This window comes from Gopherus flavomarginatus, chromosome 1, assembly GCF_025201925.1.
Source record: "Gopherus flavomarginatus isolate rGopFla2 chromosome 1, rGopFla2.mat.asm, whole genome shotgun sequence".
In the NCBI taxonomy this organism is placed as follows: Eukaryota; Metazoa; Chordata; order Testudines; family Testudinidae; genus Gopherus; species Gopherus flavomarginatus.
Genome location: NC_066617.1, coordinates 103809596 through 103830239, shown reverse-complemented (window position 1 = coordinate 103830239; position 20644 = coordinate 103809596). Strand labels below are relative to the sequence as shown.

General features: G+C 41.3%; 1 protein-coding gene across 2 annotated transcripts in view; it reads left to right on the top strand.

Moving 5' to 3' along the window:
- ABTB3 (ankyrin repeat and BTB domain containing 3) overlaps nucleotides 1–20644 on the top strand; it is a 325425-nt gene that overhangs the window by 258110 nt on the left and 46671 nt on the right. For both annotated transcript variants that reach the window (XM_050926302.1, XM_050926291.1), the window contains exons 5-6: nucleotides 15035–15200; nucleotides 18796–18885. In XM_050926302.1, the coding sequence (XP_050782259.1) occupies nucleotides 15035–15200; nucleotides 18796–18885 (256 nt within the window). The remainder of the gene's footprint in view (nucleotides 1–15034; nucleotides 15201–18795; nucleotides 18886–20644) is intronic.

The window sequence follows — 20644 nt, the reverse complement described above, 5'->3', positions numbered from 1 at the left end:
ACATCTCTGCTATTTGCAGTTTGTCATAACTGAGGCCTTGGCTACACTTGCGAGTTACAGTGCAATAAAGCAACCCTGGGCACCCGAGCTCACTCCCCGTCCACACTGGCAAGGCACGTAGAGTGCTCTGACTCTGCAGCTACAGTGCTGCTGGTACTCTTCCTTGGCAAGTGAAATAAGGTTTGCTGTGCCCCCACAGGAGCACCGCAGTGCCAGTGTGAACGAGGTGTTGCATTACTGCGCTGTGATCAGCCTCCAGAAATGTCCCATAATCCCCTTAAGTCAAGTGGCCACTCTTGTCATTGTTATGAAATCGGCTGCAGGAATGTGGAAATGCCCTTTCAAAGCTCTGGCTGCTTATCAACTCCAAGAAAAAGCAAACATTTACTGTTTGCTTTGAATGAGTGAGAGAGAAACGGAGGGGGAGGAGGGTCTGAACTTACAAGACAGCATGCTGACACACTCTCAGCATCCCAAAACCCCACTCTCTCTCCCCCCACATACACACAGCACACTCCCTGTCACACTCCACTCCACCCACCCCCATTTGAAAAGCACGTTGCAGTCACTTGCATGCTGGGATAGCTGCCCATAATGCACCGCTTCCAATGCCACTGCAAGTGCCGCAAATGTAGCCACGCCAGTGCACTTGAAGCTGTTAGTGTGGACAAACGGCAGCACTTTGCCTACTGCGCTCTACGAAGGTGGGTTTAACTCACAGCACTCTACATCTGCACGTGTAGCCATGCCCTAAGGGTTAAAGCAATGGGGAGTGCTCAATAACTCAACTATCTCCCCTCTCCCTGGCTTGAGGGAGCAGTACTTCCCAATAACTGCTTCTTTTCCTGGATAGGTGTGGTGAGAGTTCTCTCTCCTGTTTTAATCTACTTTCGCCATGGATGATAACTCCAGGATGATTCAGTCGTCCCAACACAGGACTGAGATCAGCATACACACACGAGAGAGCTGGCAAAAGCTAAATCCTAGCAAGATGGAAATTATTATACCTGTGAGCAGAGGGAAATGATTCAGAGAGTTGGCCACCGCGGTACAACCCTCGCCGATTGAGGGTGCATACCCATATATCATCGAGACAGTCAGTTGTTGGGAGTTTGTCTCGATTTCTTGCTGATGCTGTGCTCACTTATAGCAACAGCCACACAAAACATCTACAATCTATGACCAGCTGAGAGATCAGGTCCCAACTTTGCTGATGATGAATTGGCCCTGAAAATGGTGTCTCACCTTCTATCTGGATTACAGCGATGAACTCAATTTGCAAGTCAAAGCATCAACCCTGAGAAGACTGCAACTGGTGCAGAAGGCAGTCGCATACCTCATCAGCACCACAGATTACCAAGAGCACCTCACCTCTGTGCTCTGCTGACTACACTGTCCCACCCACAATAATGAGTTAAGTTTAAAGATCTCAGTCCTTATTTTCAAAGTGGCCTAGGCCCAGAATATCTGAGAGACAGTCTTGCCCTATGGGTCCACTGCTGTCATTGATGGCTCTATTCCTCAGGAGCAATAGGATTGTCTACCTCAGGGTTCAAGCTCATCAGGACAGAAGACATGAGGACCTTCTTTGGGGCTAGTCCCACACTGTATAACTCTCTCTTGTGGGAAATAAGTACCGGCATAAACCTATATGCCAGCCCAAACGCAAGGGGTGCTGCTTTGATCTTGCTTTCCTTAAAACCAACATATAGTGTAGCTTGGCTCTCTCACCAACAGAAGTTAGTCCGGTAAAAGATATTACCTCCCCTGCCTTGTCTCTCTAATATAGTGTAGCATGTTAATTTACTCCACACCCCACATGCGCACACACAACAATTTCCCCCTGGAGGTGAATGAAGAGCAACTGCATTTGATAGTCATTAGTCTCCTTATTTAATTTTCTAATTCTGGAAGCCACTCAGATCCCATGGTGATGGTGCAGCATAAGAATCTGAATAGATTGGAATAAGTAGAGATTGTGGGGGAGAAAAATATTTGCCACTGATTTTAACTCTCTTAATATACATTGGACGGGGGTGAGCTCTTTGGAGGGACAGAGTGGAAAAATAAGGTATTTTTCTATCTAATTAGGAACAGTCCCCCTTAAATAGGGGTAGTTGGTTTATATGTCTCTCTCCTTGAGTGTTCTTGTTCTTCCCACAAATTTTGACTAATCCTTTAACACCAGCGGTGGCTGCTGCAATAATTAGGCACAAAAATGCCAACCCAGTATGTGGCTGCAAACAAACTCCTTGACAAAATCCAGCAGTCCCTTGGTGCAGATTATGCCTGAAGATGAAGGGAATGTGAATAATTAAAAGGCAGCATGCAGGTTTCCTGATGTGAATCTCAACCTGTTTTGCCTACTTGATATCTGAGGCCAATAATAATGAGGAATTATTTAAGTCTAGGCCCTTTTCAGTGTCGGGGCCAGAACACACTTTGATTTTACTTGATGTAATATTCCATATGCTCGAGTTCTGTAATGAAATAGTTGTTACAATACAGACAACATATAGTACAGTATTATAGTGATTATGAGGGGTTTGAATTAATTATTCTTGTTAGAGATGAGCCAGAACAAACTCCTGCCCATAAACTGTGGGATTATTCAAAATCAGAAGCCTTATCCAAATTTTACAAATGACTGCTGCCTTTATAAAGAGGCTAGTATATTAAAAGTAATTTGAAATTTGAATCTGGATCCAAATTTTGTAGTTTCAGCACATCTTTAATAGGTTGTCAGTATCTGTAGCCCATTATCTTCATTGTCTCCCTGACAAAAATGACATGTATATTGATATATATCAAGAATGTTTTTATTTCACTGTTTAATATGGATCCTGATTAAAATAATTTAAAATATTTTTATTTTCAAATTTTAAAGAGAGACCCTTCCTCCACCTTTGGCAATAATTGATCTCAGTCTTTGTGAAGTGGTTGTGACTGGACTAATTTTGCCATCCATGTTAGTGAAAACACAATAGTTTCTGTAAAAGCAGCAAAGAATCCTGTGGCACCTTATAGACTAACAGATGTTTTGGAGCATGAGCTTTCGTGGGTGAATACATCTGACGAAGTGGGTATTCACCCACGAAAGCTCATGCTCCAAAACGTCTGTTAGTCTATAAAGTGCCACAGGATTCTTTGCTGCTTTTACAGATCCAGACTAACACGGCTACCCCTCTGATACTTGACACAATAGTTTCTGGATAGCATTTATACTGTGCGCTCCTTACTGTTATCAATATAATATTTCTGCTCAGGAAACACCTGAGAAAAGGAGTGGTGACAAAGTTAAATCAAGTTAATTATTAGTAGTATTTGTTTTGTGATAGCATCTATGAACCCCAGTCATGGACTGGGACCCCAGTGCACTAGGTGTTGTACAAACACAGAACGGGACAGATGGGTTTTGCCCCAAAGAGCGTAAACATTCCAAACGAATCATTATAATGAATTAAAATATTAGGATGCAAATCATTGTGGAATCTACCACAACTTTACAAAGTTATAATCAAGCAAACATCATCTACTGATTCATTACCCTCATTTTGTAATTTAGACAAAAGGCATGGTGAGCAGTCTCAAAGAGCCAAAACACCCAGATAACTTAATTGATAGAGAAAGGTTTGAGGCTTATGTCTCAGTTTGAGCAGTAAGGTTTTAGGTGCTTAGATACCATAATGATGATCATTGGAGGAAAAGAAAAAGCCTAGATAGAAGTTTCTGGCCTTTGCAACATTGTTGTTTCTGACCGATGCAACATTATTGACTTTGACAGCAACATAATATTCTTCTCTCCATTTCTTACAAATCAAAATTACATATATATATACACACACACACATATATATATAAAGTGAGAACATCTTTAGAATATGTTTTCAATGGGTTTTTTACATTTCCAAAGCATTACAAAGTTTAAAAAGTTGACCATGACAGCCCACAACCAACCGTGATGATAAACCCAAACTAAGTAATTAAAAAAATCTCTACAATATAGAGTAACATAAACCATGCCTAACACTGTAAAAATAGAAGCACCTTGCCCATGCATCATCCATTAACCCAAACTTATTCAGGCAACAAATAACTTATTTTTAGAGACACACAAACTCTCTCTAAATCACAGGCTCCAAGTAAATATGAAAATAATTTCGAAGTCCTAGCTGCCAATATAAAACCTGACTTATGCTTTCATAATATGTGTAATCTTTCTGCCAGGTGGAGCCAGCAGCAACCAGGGTCGGGTTCAATATCTAGGGGTTCCTTTTTAACAATATAACACAGAACTGGCTTGAGTCCCCACCCAGGAACCTGGGAAAATTACACGCCTCTCTGAGGCATGCCGGGTTGGTAATACTTCCCCTCTCACAAGCACAGAGTCTGAGTGTAGAAAAGAAACTTTTAATAGAAGGAGAGAAGTCACCCAGCATTACTTAGGGAAAATGCCACAAGCAGGATTGCTGAACATAAAACTGTGAGCAGGACACCCACCCCAGAGTGTGTGGGGCAGAGTCTTCTGCCTCATGTTCTTGAGTTATACAACCAAAAGTTCCTTTACAGTGCCCCCCTCTGCTCTCTCACCATACCCCACTCCCAGTGGTTGTCCTTGGTCAATGAGGACCCTAGGTTCAGAAGTGCATCTGTGTGAGTTCACCTCACACCTGCGGAAGAAGACACCCGGCTTGCTCCATCATCTGAGCACTTGCTCTGGCTGGACACCCCGCCAGCCGCTGTTCCTGGCCACCCTGCTAGTCGCTCCCACCGACCAACTGCCTGCCACTTTCGCCAGCCACTGTCGCCGGCTGCCCATCAGTTACCTTCTGCTGCCACCTGCCTCTCTGCTGTGACCTCTGTAGGTCAGTCTCTTAGTGATTTTTTTAGCTCTCAGCAGCCAGGGCAGAAACACTGCCCCACCACAAGTGATTTCAGCTCTTATTGAGTACTTAAAAATAACAGAAGGCTCCTAGTGAAGCCTATTTAGCTCTGTCTTTGAACAGTGGGGAGGAACAGGTTAAACCAGACCGGGGACCCTTAGGGAGAGTCAACACATCCTGGCTGGGGCACCTGTCCCAACCCCTTTTACTTTCACAGGGGTGTGGCATTCAAGCCCCTGCCTTAGCGAGTTCCTTTCAACTGAGAGTGACCCCTCAGTCAGGACGGGTTCAGCACAGTTCTGCTCCCCTTTACTCATGCAATAAAGATAACATTTCACTACCCTTGCATTCAGATTTAAAATTTTTATTAAAGCTAATGTTAAAATTATATAACACAGAGATTAATGAAATAATGTCTGTACATCTGGATGTAGTGCTTAGATTATTCAAAAATACAAAATCTGGTTTAAACATCATAAAATACATATAGTAGATAACGTGCAATAACTCAAATTTAGGTGAATAAATTTAATGATACAGTTTAGATATTAGAATCCCAATACTCTGGTACATCACGCATGAAAAGTTGGTTGTAGAAAGTAAATATAGGAATGAGTGTAGATTGTCCCTCAGTAATGGAGCATTTGGGATAGGTTTTTCCTTAGTAGATAGATATCCATCAGAGAAGTATTTCAGTTACTTTCCGATTTTGCTTCTCATCGGCACTCCAGCTCATTTTAGTGTTTTGTAATCCAACATCAGCCAAAGTTGATCACTTCTAAGCAACACAGCTCCTGTCTGCTGGATACCTATGCAGAGTAGGTGTGTTCATATAAATACAATTTGCTCCTGAAGTCTCTCCCCATCCCCAGCTAGCTGTCAGGTGAGGGCTCTTCAGACCCTGCTTTTATCTGAATTTGGGAAAAAACAGGACAAGAGAGAGAATTTACCCTGCAAATAAGGACACATTATACAGACAGGCTGTGAGCTTTTGAACCCTTTCAGAAGTTTGAATATTCCATAGGATGACAAACTACCATGATGACCCAAAAAAACCCTTGACTTTTGCACTTGCAGTTAATTAATGTTACCATGGTACCTGCAATACAGAATCACAACATTGTTAATTACCCTGGAGTGACAACATTGTAGTGATTTTGATGGTGACCACTGGAGAAGAAATATCTGTGAGGAATTAAAAAGGGATTTGGAGAGAAATATGTCATACTGCATTTCAAGTTGAATAATACGGTCTTTGCAGCTTTTAAAATATAAGGTTTTACCTGCTCCTAATTTTCTCCTTCCTTACAGAGTCCATTGTAGGTTCGATCCAAAAGAGGGAAAGGAACCGTTGGAACGTGTCAAGTCAGTGCAATTTAGAGCACAAATATGTGTAAATTTGTAGAAAATCTGGTGGTAGGTGTGAATGTAGATTGGGGGCTCCAAGCAGCCTGGACATCCTTTGAGGTTGCTGACCCATAGGAAATTGGTGATCACCACCACTTACATTATAGATATGAAGGTGGCATTTTATTCAGAGGGAGTACTCTCCACTGGGAAGGTTCTATGTAATCCTAACTTTGTCTTTGGGCAGCCTCCTGAGCCTGCTTCCTTCCAAGGAATAGACTCTTAGAATCTGTCTGACGTAGTTGTTGTACAAAGAGTGACATCCTAACACCTGTGACAAGTCCTTCCCTGACTAGTAAGTAATCAGCCAGCCAAGGAAGAAATTCTAAAGGTGTCAGATGGGCTGCAGAATTGCAGCCATTACAGAGCTATCTGCAAGGGAAACGAGAAGGCATCTGCTGGTCAGCCAAAGATTCCCACCTCCTCCCAAATCCACAGTGCCACTGTAAAACAGCATTGGGGCTTTTATCTCCTGGGTAGTGACTTAAGGCAAGAGTTCCCCCACACCCTTGTTTTCATTCATGAGTGATGGCATGAGCAGTCCACTAATCCTCATAGATAGTTCAGTGGTTTGAGCACTGGCCTGCTAAACCCAGGGTTGAGAGTTCAATCCTTGATGGGGCCATTTAGGGATCTGGGGACTAGTGCTGCTTTGAGCAGGGGGTTGGACTAGATGACCTCCTGAGGTCCTTTCCAACCCTGATATTCTATGATTCAAACAAATGAAAGGATTTTCTTTTAATTAAAAGAAAAATCATAGGAACTTGTCATTTATCAGGGCTAGAACAACACAGGGAGGTTACTCCGTCCCTGGCACCTGCTCCCATGGTCTCCACAGTCCCAGAAGGAAATGGGCAGGAACAAGAGGCAGATGAAAGATAGAGAAGTGGCTAGGGTTTTGCAACTCCTTTATGTGTAAGCAGCTGTAGATTTGTTTGGAGGCAGCTGATTCGTTGCAACAGACTGACCTTGCCTTTCAGTAGGATGTCCTGCCATGCAGCTAACATCTGTGTCCTGTGCAGTTTGGAAGACTATAAATACTTTTGGGGAGAAAGAGCCATAAATTGGCCATGCAGTTGGGCTGTTTAGTTCTATTTGCATTGGCATTTCAGTCACACTTAGGGAAAGACTTCTATTTCTATGAACACACAATTTCACATGTCATTACCCTTAAAAGCACTCTTGAAAAACTAGACCTATATGTTTAGCTCTCTTAACCATTTCTTGTAAGTTGTATTTTTCAAGATTTTTAGTATGTTAGCCATCCTTTCCTGACCTTTCTGAATCATCACTATATTTCCTGTAGCAGTGTGCAAACCTTGTGTAGTATAAGCAGCAAAGAGTCCTGTGGCACCTTATAGACCAACAGACGTTTTGGAGCATGAGCTTTCGTGGGTGAATACCCACTTCATCAGATGCATGTAGTGGAAATTTCCAGTGGCAGGTATATATATGCAAGCAAGAAGCAGGCTACAGATAACGAGGTTAGTTCAATCAGAGAGGATGAGGCCCTCTTCTAGCAGTTGAGGTGTGAAAACACCTAGACACCACGGTGCAAATAAGTGATGGTCACATTAACACCACCCTATACCGAAAAGCTACCGACCGCTATGCCTACCTTCATGCCTCCAGCTTCCATCCCGGGCACACCACATGATCCATTGTCTATAGCCAAGCACTGAGGTACAACCGCAACTGCTCTAACCCCTCAGACAGAGACCAACACCTACAAAATCTCCACCAAGCATTCTCAAAACTACAATACCTGCACGAGGAAATAAGAAAACAGATCAACAGAGCCAGATGTGTACCCAGAAGCCTCCTACTGCAAGACAAACCCAAGAAAGAAACCAACAGGACTCCACTGGCCATCACAAACAGTCCCCAGCTAAAACCCCTCCAATGCATCATTAGGGATCTACAGCCCATCCTGAACAATGATCCCACACTTTCACAGGCCTTGGGTGGCAGGCCAGTCCTCACCCACAGACAACCTGCCAACCTGAAGCATACCCTCACCAGTAACTGCACACTGCACCATAATAACTCTAACTCAAGACTCAATCCCTGCAACAAACCTCGATGCCAACTCTTCCCACATATCTACACCAACGACACCATCACAGGACCTAACCAGATCAGCCACACCCATCACCGGTTCATTCACCTGCACGTCCACTAATGTAATATACGCCATCATATGCCAGCAATGCCCCTCTGCTATGTACATCTGCCAAACTGGACAGTCTCTACGGAAAAGGATAAATGGACCCAAATCAGATATTAGGAATGGCAATATACAAAAACCTGTAGGAGAACACTTCAGCCTCCCTGGCCACACAATAGCAGATCTTAAGGTGGCCATCCTGCAGCAAAAAAACTTCAGGACCAGACTTCAAAGAGAAACTGCTGAGCTTCAGTTCATCTGCAAATGTGACACCATCAGCTCAGGGTTAAACAAAGACTGTGAATGGCTTGCCAACTACAAAACCAGTTTCTCCTCCCTTGGTTTTCACACCTCAACTGCTAGAAGAGGGCCTCATCCTCCCTGATTGAACTAACCTCGTTATCTGTAGCCTGCTTCTTGCTTGCATATATATACCTGCCCCTGGAAATTTCCACTACATGCATCTGACGAAGTGGGTATTCACCCATGAAAGCTCATGGTCCAAAATGTCTGTTAGTCTATAAGGTGCCACAGGACTCTTTGCTGCTTTTACAGATCCAGACTAACACAGCAACCCCTCTGACACTTATGTAGTATGCCATGTACAGACTCACGTACCGCCTTAATTTTACATTCTCTTCTCTTTGGTTCCTATGCTGTGTCCATTGCTATAGTGTCTTTCTCTGTTAAACTTCTGTTTATATAACATAATATTGACCTCAGTTCTGCTGCATTTATTCATGTGAATAATTCCACTGATTTCAATGGGATTATACAGCTACTTGTATGAGTGAGAACTGCAAGTTTGGGCTCAATACTGTGTGTGCTTGGGGTTTGTTTTGTTTGCTTTAGTTCGTGTGGGGTTTTGGTTTGGCTTGGTTTTTTTTATAAAATATTACACTCCCCTTTCCATTTTCCATCTACTATACCACCCATGTCATTTTTCTGCAGTATTACCAATGAACCAATGTTCTCCTATTCTGTACTTGTTTCCTAATTTTTGCTCTGTCTCTAAGACTACTTTGTATTTATCCTCATTGAATTTCATTTTTTTCCAACCTGCTCATCACTCTCACTTTTCAAGCTCTTGTTACATTTTGTCCTCAGAAGCATTTACCTTTCCCCACATCCTGCTTTTTAAAAAATCACTCCCCAATTTGACCATTTATCTGCTCTTTCCTCCAGGCCATGAGTCAAAATATTAAATACTATCTGTGAGATTCTACCAGATATTTCTCCCTGCTACAGCAGCTGGAACCAGAATACCCACTAGCCATGGATGCAGCAATGCACCAGTGATGGATCCTCTGTAGGATACCACAAGACATTGAACCATCAATAATCACATTGAGCTTTTTTTTTTCTAATCAGTTTTGTACTCACCTTATGGTAGTTCTGCCAGTTCACATTTCTCCAGTTTTCCTTCGGGAATGTTGTGTCACAGGAAACAATAGACCTGTAGATTTGGGCAGCAGCGCCAAGCAAAGAATGGTGTATATCGTGCACTACCCAAGAGTAGCTCCCGGAGTCAATATGGCTCAGAGAGATACCTCAGAGTCACTATTATTGTTGTTGTTGTTATTATTTATTTTATTTATATTACTGTAGTACCAAAGAGCCCTAGTCATGGACAGACACCCTATTCTTTCCTGTCTGCCTCCTTGTTCTAGAGCAGTGAGAATTTGCTGATGGCCTACATCAAGAGTAAATTATGACCTCCACCTTTGTGCTGGCTCCAGTGCACTGGTCAGTTGTTAGGGAGATGGACCCCAGGTTCCAATCTTCTGTTCCGGGGAGGAATAACTGACTCCTACTCCCTCAGACTCCAGGTCTTGTAACCCACATAGGGTTGTAAGAGAAGTTTGTACTCCTTCTTATTGCCTTATGTGAGTGTATTGTGCAATTCATACCTAAGCCTTTTATGAAGAAGCCCATTTAGTAATACACCTCTACCTCAATATGACACGACCCGATAAAACACAAATTCGGATATAACACGGTAAAGCAGCGCTCCGGAGGGGCAGGGCTGCTCACTCTGACGGATCAAAGCAAGTTCGATATAACGCAGTTTCACCTATAACGCAGTAAGGTTTTTTTTGGCTCCCGAGGACAGCGTTATATTGAGGTAGATCTGTACTTTGCATGCACCAAACTAAATTGACTTCAGTGGTGCTGTGCCTGCATATACCAGCGCCTTGAATTTGGCCTGTTGTATATTATTATATGCATATATGTGTAAATAGTGAAGAAACAGTTTAATGTAAACAGTAATTCCTGGTGGCAGATGCTTTTTCAGTTTTCAGATATTTTCTAATTCTTTCTGTGGTTGTCTGTCAGGCATTTGGACCATATTCTGTTAGGCCTGAGAAATCTGGAAATCTTCAACTAAAATTCAGAAGTTCAGAATCTCCTACAAATATGTTGAACACCCAAACTCCCACAGTATCTTTATAATAAATATTATATTATGTTTATATTTATTACACATGCAATCTCTAGCATTTTATGCTATGATATTATGAGTAGGGCCCTATTAAATTCACGGCCATGAAAAATGCGTCACAGACCGTGAAATGTGATCTCCCTCTGTGAAATCTCTATACTACAGGGTAAAAGCACATGAAAGACCAGATTTCACGGCAGACCAACATTTCTCAAACTAGGGGTCCTGATCCAAAAGGGAGTTGCAAGGGGGTCGCAAGGTTATTTTAGAGGAGCAATATTTCCACCCTTACTTCTGCACTGCCTTCAGACCTGGACAGTCAGAGAGCAGTGGCTGTTGGCTAGGTGCCTAGCTTTGAAGACAACACCCCACCATCAGCAGCACAGAAGTAAGGGTGGCAATACCATACCATGCAACTCTTACTGCTGCCTTCGGAGCTGGATGGCCGGAGAGTGACGGCTGCTGATTGAGGGTCCAGCTCTGAAGGCAGCAGCACAGAAGTAAGGGTGGCAATACCATATCACGCCATCCTTCTGCGTTGCTGCTGGTGGTGGTTCTGCCTTCAGAACTGGCCTCCCAGCCAGCAGTCACTGCTCTCCAGCTCTGAAGGCAGCACCACCACCTTCAGCAGCACAGAAGTAAGGATAGCAGTACTGCCACCCCCCCTACAATAACCTCGTGACCATCCTACAACTCCTTTTTGGGTCAGGACCCCTTTAATTACAACAACCTGAAATTTCAGATTTAAATACACCTCTACCTCACTATAACACTGTCCTTGGGAGCCAAAAAATCTTACCATGTTATAGGTGAAAACGTGTTATATTGAGCTTGTTTTGATCCACCGAAGTGCGCAGCGCAGCCCCACCCCGCCCCACCAGAGCACTGCTTTACTGCGTTATATCCAAATTCGTGTTATATCGGGTGGCATTATATCAAGGTAGAGGTGTAGCTGAAATCATGAAATTTGCAATTTTTAAAATCCTGTGACCGTGAAATTGATCAAAATGGATCGTGATTTTGGTAGGGCCCTTGTTAGGAGTAACAAATGCAGCTGTAGTTTAGTTGCCAAACATGTGGCATATTGTGTGAACTAGTAAAGCAGTGATTGCTCCCAGGTCTCTCAGTGTCATTGACCTGACTCCTGCATGTTTGTGCTTTTTAAAATTGGCTCAAACTATTGTGCAAAGACAGTATTATTATGGATTTGCTTTTTAACCCGTGTTGTAGGCACTTATTCCAGGAGAACCTGTTATTGCCATTACTTGATATTATCTGTGATTGTGTGCTGTGCAGTAATCTTATGTAATCTTACAAATTCATTGTTGTGCTAAAGTTTCATCTTTGTGCCATAGAGTAATGATGGAACTGTCCAGTGCTTATTTTGTCTGCATCCTTTTTTTTAGTTCTATGTAAATGTCCTAAAATCGGGGGTTTTATGGGGCTTTCTCTTTGTACGTACTGTAATGAGTAATCTCTTTGTAATGTTCTCTAAGGTGTTTTACTGTTGTACAGTTTCAAACAGCACTACGTTAAAACATTAGGGAACCGTTAGTGTGCACAAGCAGGGTCTACACAGACCAATTAATGAGCAACACGTTAGTATGCTTTAGAAATCACATCCCCATAGTCAGCGTTACTGCTCTGTGTAGATAAGCCCTTAGATACAAGTAACCATTTCTGTTGTTTTTGGTGAGGTTTTTATTGTAAAAACACTGTTTTAATTTTTTGGGGAGGAAGAGAGATGAGTGTTGGTGTTTATCAATTAAAACCTAAAATCAGAAACCCTAATTATATATTATGTAGAGGTATACATTCTCTATTATATTATTCTATATTCTATATGATGAAAATTGTTATGTAGATGCCAAAGATTTATCATCACTTTTATTTGCTATTTATTAGAATAAAAATACTCCTAGACCTACATTTGGCATTTTCCCTTTTGATCCTTATTTAGACTCTCCATTCCCAATTACTCCATTCCTTACTGACTTGCTGTTAGTGGAAGGCTTTAGAACTCAAGTGGTGCTGTCCCTTACAACTGTACAGCAGAATACAGGCCAGAGCACTGAGAAATTGAACTCAACACCACACCCCCTCCCAAACATGCATCAGCATGAAAGAAAAATACATCTGTTCCTTAACAAGATTGTCATAAACAGATAGCTAAGGGTTAACGTCTCTTTCACCTGGAAAGAAGTTATCTGAAACACCTGACCAGAGGACCAATCAGGAAACAAGACTTTTTCAAATCTGGGTGGAGGGAAGTTTGTGTGTGAGTCCTTTGTTCCTGGTCTTGTGCCTATCTCCCTCTCGGCTATGGGAAGGATTTCTCTATTTCCTGCTTTCTAATCTTCTGTTTCCCAGTTGTAAGTACAAAAAGATAGGTTTGTTTTTTTGTAGTTACATGTGTATAGTTGCTGGAGTGTTTTGAATTGTATTCTTTTTGAATAAGGCTGTTTATTCATATTCCTTTTAAGCAATTGACCCTGTATTTGTCACCTTAATACAGAGAGACAATTTTTATGTATTTTTCTTTCTTTTTACATAAAGCTTTCTTTTTAAGACCTGTTGGAGTTTTTCTTTAGTGGGGAACTCCGGGGAATTGAGTCTGTGCTCACCAGGGAATTGGTGGGAGGAAGAAGTCAGGGGGAAATCTGTGTGTGTTAGATTTACTAGCCTGACTTTGCATTCCCTCTGGGTGAGGGGGGAAGAGAGATTAGCTCTTGGTACTTCTGTTTTCCAAGGCTGGAAACGGGGAGGGTGGAATCCCTCTGTTTAGATTCACAGAGTTTGCTTCTGTTTATCTCTCCAGGAACCCAGGGAGGGAATACCTGGAAGGGAGAAGGGAAGGGAAATGGTTTATTCCCCTTTGTTGTGAGACTCAAGGAATTTGGGTCTTGGGGTCCCCAGGGAAGGTTTTTGAGGGGACCAGAGTGCCCCGAAACACTCTAATTTTTTGGGTGGTGGCAGCTTTACCAGGTCCAAGCTGGTAACTAAGCTTGGAGGTTTTCATGCTAACCCCCATATTTTGGACGCTAAGGTCCAAATCTGGGACTAGGTTATGATATGAGTGGCAGCGTTTGTGGGAAAGATAGAATCCAGAAGCCAGTAGGAATATTATATTTTTCTTTTCTCTGCTAGGGGCTTTTAAGCAGAGAGGAACGGTTTGGGAGGTTGAGTTGTGTAAGAATCGGATTTGAAATGCCTGTCCTCTCTGGATCTGCAGCTTCAAATCCTGACTGGATAGACCCAGCCCTTCATCCTTCTGAAATAGATACATTGAGCTCCCCACAGTTTGCTGCTTGAGGATCTTTTGAATAAGACTCTAGAAACTGATGTCTTAACTACTCAGTGTGAACACTGAAGATTCCATGGCACGGCTTGTAAGGGTGGGAAGTTTGTCCTGGTTACCTGGCCAAAATTGCTGTCCTCCTAAGTTGAACAGATAGCAAATGTGAAAAATCAAGACGAGGTGGAGAATAATAGGAGCGTATATAAGAAAAAGACCTAAAAATCAGGATTGTCCCTATAAAATTGGGACATCTGGTCACAGTATGTCCTCCTCTTCTGGTGTGCAGTGTGCTGAGCACTGGTTGTCCTCGAGCTGCCACCTTCTGCCCTGGAAGGGATTATCTTTTAGACGAGCTGAATTCATATCATTTGTGAAGCCTTTGGAATGATCCTTTATTCTTTGTGTTTAAGCATCTGTCTGGGCCAGACCCAAAGCCCTCTGAAGTTGATGGGAATTGTGCAGGGATCACAAGATTTGGACTGTTCCCCCGGTGAGGAGAACTAATGTGCAGTGAGAACAATATACCTGGTTTCACCTAACAAACATAAGTAGGAAAAAATAGAAAAGATGGACTAAAAGCTACTTTTCACCGTTGACTTAAAGTAAACAACATGAACAATAAAAGGCATTAACTTGCATTAGCATTTCACATCCAGCACTTCAGTGCTGCAGCTGGTTCAAAGGAATATCAAGAGGGCAAGAGGGTAACAGTGTGAGAGTGGTGGTGCAGGGGGGGGACCTGCGCCATTCAACGATAAAGTGAAACAGTGATGCCATAAATGATGATGTCTGTCCTCTGATTGTCCTCTGAGGTAGCTATTTCTCGCAATTCACAGAATCGACGACTGCTTCTGTGCTTCTCGAAAACTGGATGCGGTAGCCACAGAAGCTAAATTCAAGCAGGATCTGGGATTCCGAATGCTGAACTGCGGCCGAACAGACCTAGTTAAACAGGCCATATCTTTGCTGGGGCCAGATGGAATTAACAGCATGAGTGAACAGGTACAAAATTTAACTTTAAAAGCCAGAAGTTGTGACTGTTTATTAAATAAAACAACCTTCCAACACTCTAACTTCATAAACAGATGGCTCTTAACTTAATCCTTTTTCTCTGTTACTTGATATTGAACTGAGACTCCATCAGGTTTACATTCAGGCTAAGCCTGAGCCCTTAGGAATTATGGATTACTTTCTTTAGTGTTGAGGTAGATAGAGCACGAGTTAGCTTAAACTTTTTAAGTTACATTGATTCAGGAGAAACTATCCAAAAGTCATAGGCTTGCCTGGAGTTGATCTGAATACAGAGTTGACCTTGGCTTGGGCATAATAGTGGCAATTAGGATGCTGGTTTTTGTAATTTGGACATCTTTCCAATACAAACTGGTCTGAGGTTCGCAACACATTTCACATAGACCACTAAACCCCTGCCAAGTGAGTGTTCATAATGTTCATGTGCATATTGAAATAGGCCCCAGTTTGAACTGGTGATCTGGAGACAAATCTCCATATTTCATTACTGTTTAGTCATCTTATCATTTGGGTGGTGACTTACAGATAACATGGAAAATACAAAGGATTGCTGGAAACTTTGGATTGTGAAGCTCATGAGGTTGTTCCCAATTCCCAAGCAGGAAATGTTGACACTTTAGCAACCATGGACAATGCTTCATCCTTTTGAAGTAGAGTTCCATGTAGTTTACTGTGGGTGGATCTTTGTTATAAGACCTTAAAAATTGAGGTTCCCATCTTCTCTGCAAAAATATTAAAGAACCTGGTGTCCTTATCCAAAAGTTCCCATTTTGCTTCCAGTTCTGCAGTACACTGTTTGGCAGGGGGCAGCCAGCTTCCACCCCACCGATAGCTGCATTTGACCCGTGCTGTATGAATATAATTGTAACGTGCTTTGGGATGAGAAGCACTATAGAAATGTAAAATATTAGAATCAGAGACATGTAAGGCTAGAAGGGACCTCAAGAGATAATCTAGCCCACCGCCCTACCCTGAGGCAGGATTAGGTACACCTAGAAGATCCCTGATGGGTGCCAGTTCTAATAGCTTTAGTTTGATAGAACACTGACCTATAACATTAATTAGTTAATGTTGATAAAGTGCTTTGTAAGTGTGAAGTACTCTGTAAGTACTAAGTATTACTGTTGTTTTTATATCATGGAGTTCATTCCATGGTTAGTATGTTACAGTACTTTTAAATGATTATTCTTTTAAATATTTCTACATCTTGAAACTTTTTCTAGAAAAATTACTGTGCTCCAAGGATTCAGTCCTGCAAAGTGCTGCTCCATATGGCCTGATCCATCAAAGCACCGAATCACGGGCTTAACTTTAAAGTGATGCTTATGTCCCGTTTGACTTAAACATGTGCTTCAGTGCTTTGCCAGATCAGACCAAATGAGTCTGCATCTTGCAGGACTGAGCCACCAGTGATTTGAATATTGAAAGAACAACTTTTTTCATGTTGTCAAAAAACAAATTCCCTGTGTGCTAATTGCATGTGTTATTCATTATTTGTTGAGCACTAATTATGTGCTCATTAAAAATCCATTCCTCCCACATATGAAGTGAGAGGTCTCATGCAATGATACAGATCAAGCCTGAGCTACAGAGCAAACCTCCAGGACTGGCATATGTAAAAACAGCAGTGAGAAGAACCGCAGAAGGGGGGCTGAGCAGAATCTCAAATTAACTTTTAGGCTCTCATCCTGCCATGTGTAGGGTGAAATGTTGGTCCCATTTTAATCAGTGGCAAAACTCCAGTTGGCGTCAATGGGTCTAGATTTCACTTGTAGTGTTCAGGCAGACTTCTGTGCTCAGACAGAGCCTGATTCAAGTCAGCAGCGTGGTGCAGCAGTCTGTGTGTGTGCTATGTCTTGTAGGATCGGGTCCACATTTGTTTTGTCAATCCTCTTCTGTAAAATTTTAACTTTAAATTTTTATTTGCTCCTTGTGTTAAGTATTTATTTTTTTAATTATTTTTTTTAACTTATGTTCTAAAAATTATCCTCAGTTATCAAAATTCAATGCTTGCATACAGTTTTTGTGAGACATAGAGCCTGATCCCATACAGCTTACTATTGGCCTGACCGTAGACACCTGATGTCCAAGGGGACTTTTACTGTTGTCTGCAATAGGATCAAGATCAAGTCCTATTTGAATGTGATCTGTACTCACCAAGTACTCTCATTGACTTTAGTGCAGCTGCTAGACAGAATCAGGGTTATTAATATGAGTAATGGGGTCAGGACCCCCATTTCTACACTATATATTTTTAAAAGCACACATTTCTCAACAGCAAATCAGGGACTTGATCCTGCTAAATACCCACTGATTTCGGTGGCCACTGAAGATGCTCATCACATCAGGCCCAACATTTTATTGTTATTTTTACTTTTACTAAAAGACACCTGCCCCCCAAAACCCACCAAGCCTTAGCCTGGAAAAAGAGGCTTTTTCCCCTCAAGGAAAATGTGAATAACGTTTAATTCAGCAAAAATGTTGGTGCTCAGCTCTTGCTAGACAGAACAGTGCAGTGGCTCAGTTTCTGCTCATTCTGTCTACCTCATTTGTCTCTGTTAATAATTTCACTCTACAGCAAGGGACAGGTTAAGGAAAACGTGTGATCATGTGACAGGAAATTGACATGGGACCATAAGACAGACAATAGACATGTAGCAGAGGTACCATGGTCCAGTGGTAAGCTTCCCATGGAACAAACATACTCTTGATTGACCCTCCACTGCTTTTATTTAATAGCTTTTTGTGTTGTAATTTTGGTAGATTTAATTATACCATCATGATTTCATCTAGACTTATTTCCATTGCCAAAATAACACTAACCTTAAGGGAAATGTTGATCAGCTGCAGTGGATATTCCAGACTAATACAAATTGCAGTCTAGAGTTTATGTAGTGAAGGGTCAGCTAACCTAGTTTTCATCAACATAGGGCAGCATATCCCTAGAGCTAGCAACTTTAAACAGTGCTGTCTGGCATTTCATTTAAAATTAAGTCATTGTTTAGGACTGTGTACAAAGCTTCTAGGTTTCCAACTGCTAACACGGCTGACAGTGAATAGACAGAGCTGGAGTCTAACTTATCTAAAGGGAGTTCATTATGTTGTTAAAGGGATATTGTCAAGAAGTATAGACTCAACTTTTTATAAAACAAGAGTTACAAAAACCTTAATATGAATGGAAATGTTTTCATTTGTTATTTTTTAACTGCATTGGAAATCTTATTGCTTTGGATTTAAACATTCCCCTACTATTGGGAACTCAAAGACAACATTGTTCTTTATTTAGTAAACCAGAACGAGGAAATGAAACTGACACATCTGATTTCATTGTACTGAGTAAAATGCAGAAAGGAACCAACATACATGATGACAGTAACATAGATTTTTAAAACGTTCAGCTGTTAATACTATTAAAGGGTTTGTAACAGAGCTAAGATTTTGTTAAATATTTAGTGTTTATCTTGACAATATACACTTAAAGCACTAATTCTTTTTTAAAAAAGATGCTATTGTAAATTTGTCAATTCCTTTGGTTTGTTCTTTTTTTTTAATTCCAAACAATGAATAGGGCATGACTCCACTGATGTATGCTTGTGTCAGGGGTGATGAGGCTATGGTGCAGATGCTACTAGATGCTGGAGCAGATTTGAATGTTGAGGTGAGGACATTTTATTATGATTACAACTTTGATTGATTTATTTGTTTATATCTGAGACAGCCCATTACAATTATAGCAGAAAAGGAAAACCCAAAGGCATTTAAAAATAAAATTCTGTTACCAAAGGCATTAAGATTTGAAATGAATATTGAAATGATCACAGCACTTATCAGGGCAGCTCAGTATTGGGATCCATTGCACTTAAAGGGTCAGTTTGTCAGTGATTTAAGCCCAATGTAATAGTATTGATTTCACTGGAATTGCACAGTGTAAATTAGCATAAAATGTACCCCCCGAACTTTAACTGTAAGCTGCTGGTTCAGGAGTCACAATTCTAATGAAAAGGATGGGACTTCCTGAATCGCAGATGAGTTAAAATGGAGAGGTCGAGATGGCACACTGTTCAAATGCCCCTGCCCAAGTTTGAGAACTTTTATACATTGAGATGTCCATCTACTGCCCAACAGCACACGAGTAGTATAAGGTACATTGTTGTGTTTTATAAAATGGCTTTGATGAAAGCTGGTGGACGAAGGGGGCTTCCAACATGTAAATATCTCTTGGTGAATGTATGTAACAAACATACACTCTGTCCACCAAACAGATTGTTATGCCACTCCATGAAACGCGGGTATGTAAGTTTTTAAAGAGCCATTTTAAATACATGAATTATTGTTTATGTTTGCAAATACTTATCATTTCAGTTTGTTGAGGTCATGAATAAATTAAACTGTCTGATTCACTTATCTGTGTTCCATCCATTCTGTTTGGATTTAGGAAAGCTGTCATTAAAGTGTAATTGCTACTTTCAGTGAGACATTTTACTTTGTTTCTTTGTTTATTGTAATGTAATTGGAAGGACAATGGATGGTTTGGGGACTTAGGTGCAGGACACAATTTTTCAACTGGAAGTCACCACTTTGAATCCACTCAGGTCAATAGTGACTGACAGTCATTACTATCTGATTGCTGTTCAGTGGCTTATGTGAAATCAATTGTTGATTTCAGCTCAGTTCAGTTTCTAGTGGAACAAAAAAAAAACGCAAAAAAAATTAACCATCAGTTGGCAAAATTATCTCCCTTCAAAGAAGTCACAGTAAAGAGGCCAAAGATTTGACAGGCATGGAGACTGACCTGTCCTGCAACCTACGGTGTCAAACACCTGGACTTCTGAGTTGATCTCTTATTTTCTGGCCCCTGTTAACAAATTCAGATTCTGCAGAATGCAATCTTTCATTACAGATAACAAGGGAGTTCAGTCCTTGTGGCTGTGTAAATAACCTTCTAAACTTAGACTAGATGTAAATTTAAGCGGTATTGTGTTCCTGAGTCTGAAGACAACCTGAACCAATAGCTTCCCTGGTTGATCTCAAAGGAAAGTTCTCCCTAAAATCGAATCATGATGCTTCTATAGCAGGATATTCAAATAATTAAGGTGTGCAGTTATAGAGCTAATTTGTATATACAGTTACCACAGTAATGTGTGCAAATTGGGTGATTACATGAAGATAATAAACAATAAACAAAGGGTGAAATAAGTGTCCTTGAAATTGCCCTGTATATTTTTTTCCCCACTTTGCTTTGCTAAATAGAAGTTTTGGGCCAAATTTTCAAAAGTGACCTCTAATTCAGGGTGTTTCCACTCTCGAATGCCCCCCCAGGTTTAGACTCCAGGGACTGATTCCTTATATGCTGAGTACCTAAAACTCACATTGAAGTCAGTAAGAGGTGTGGCTGTATTTACCAAATGTCAATATCA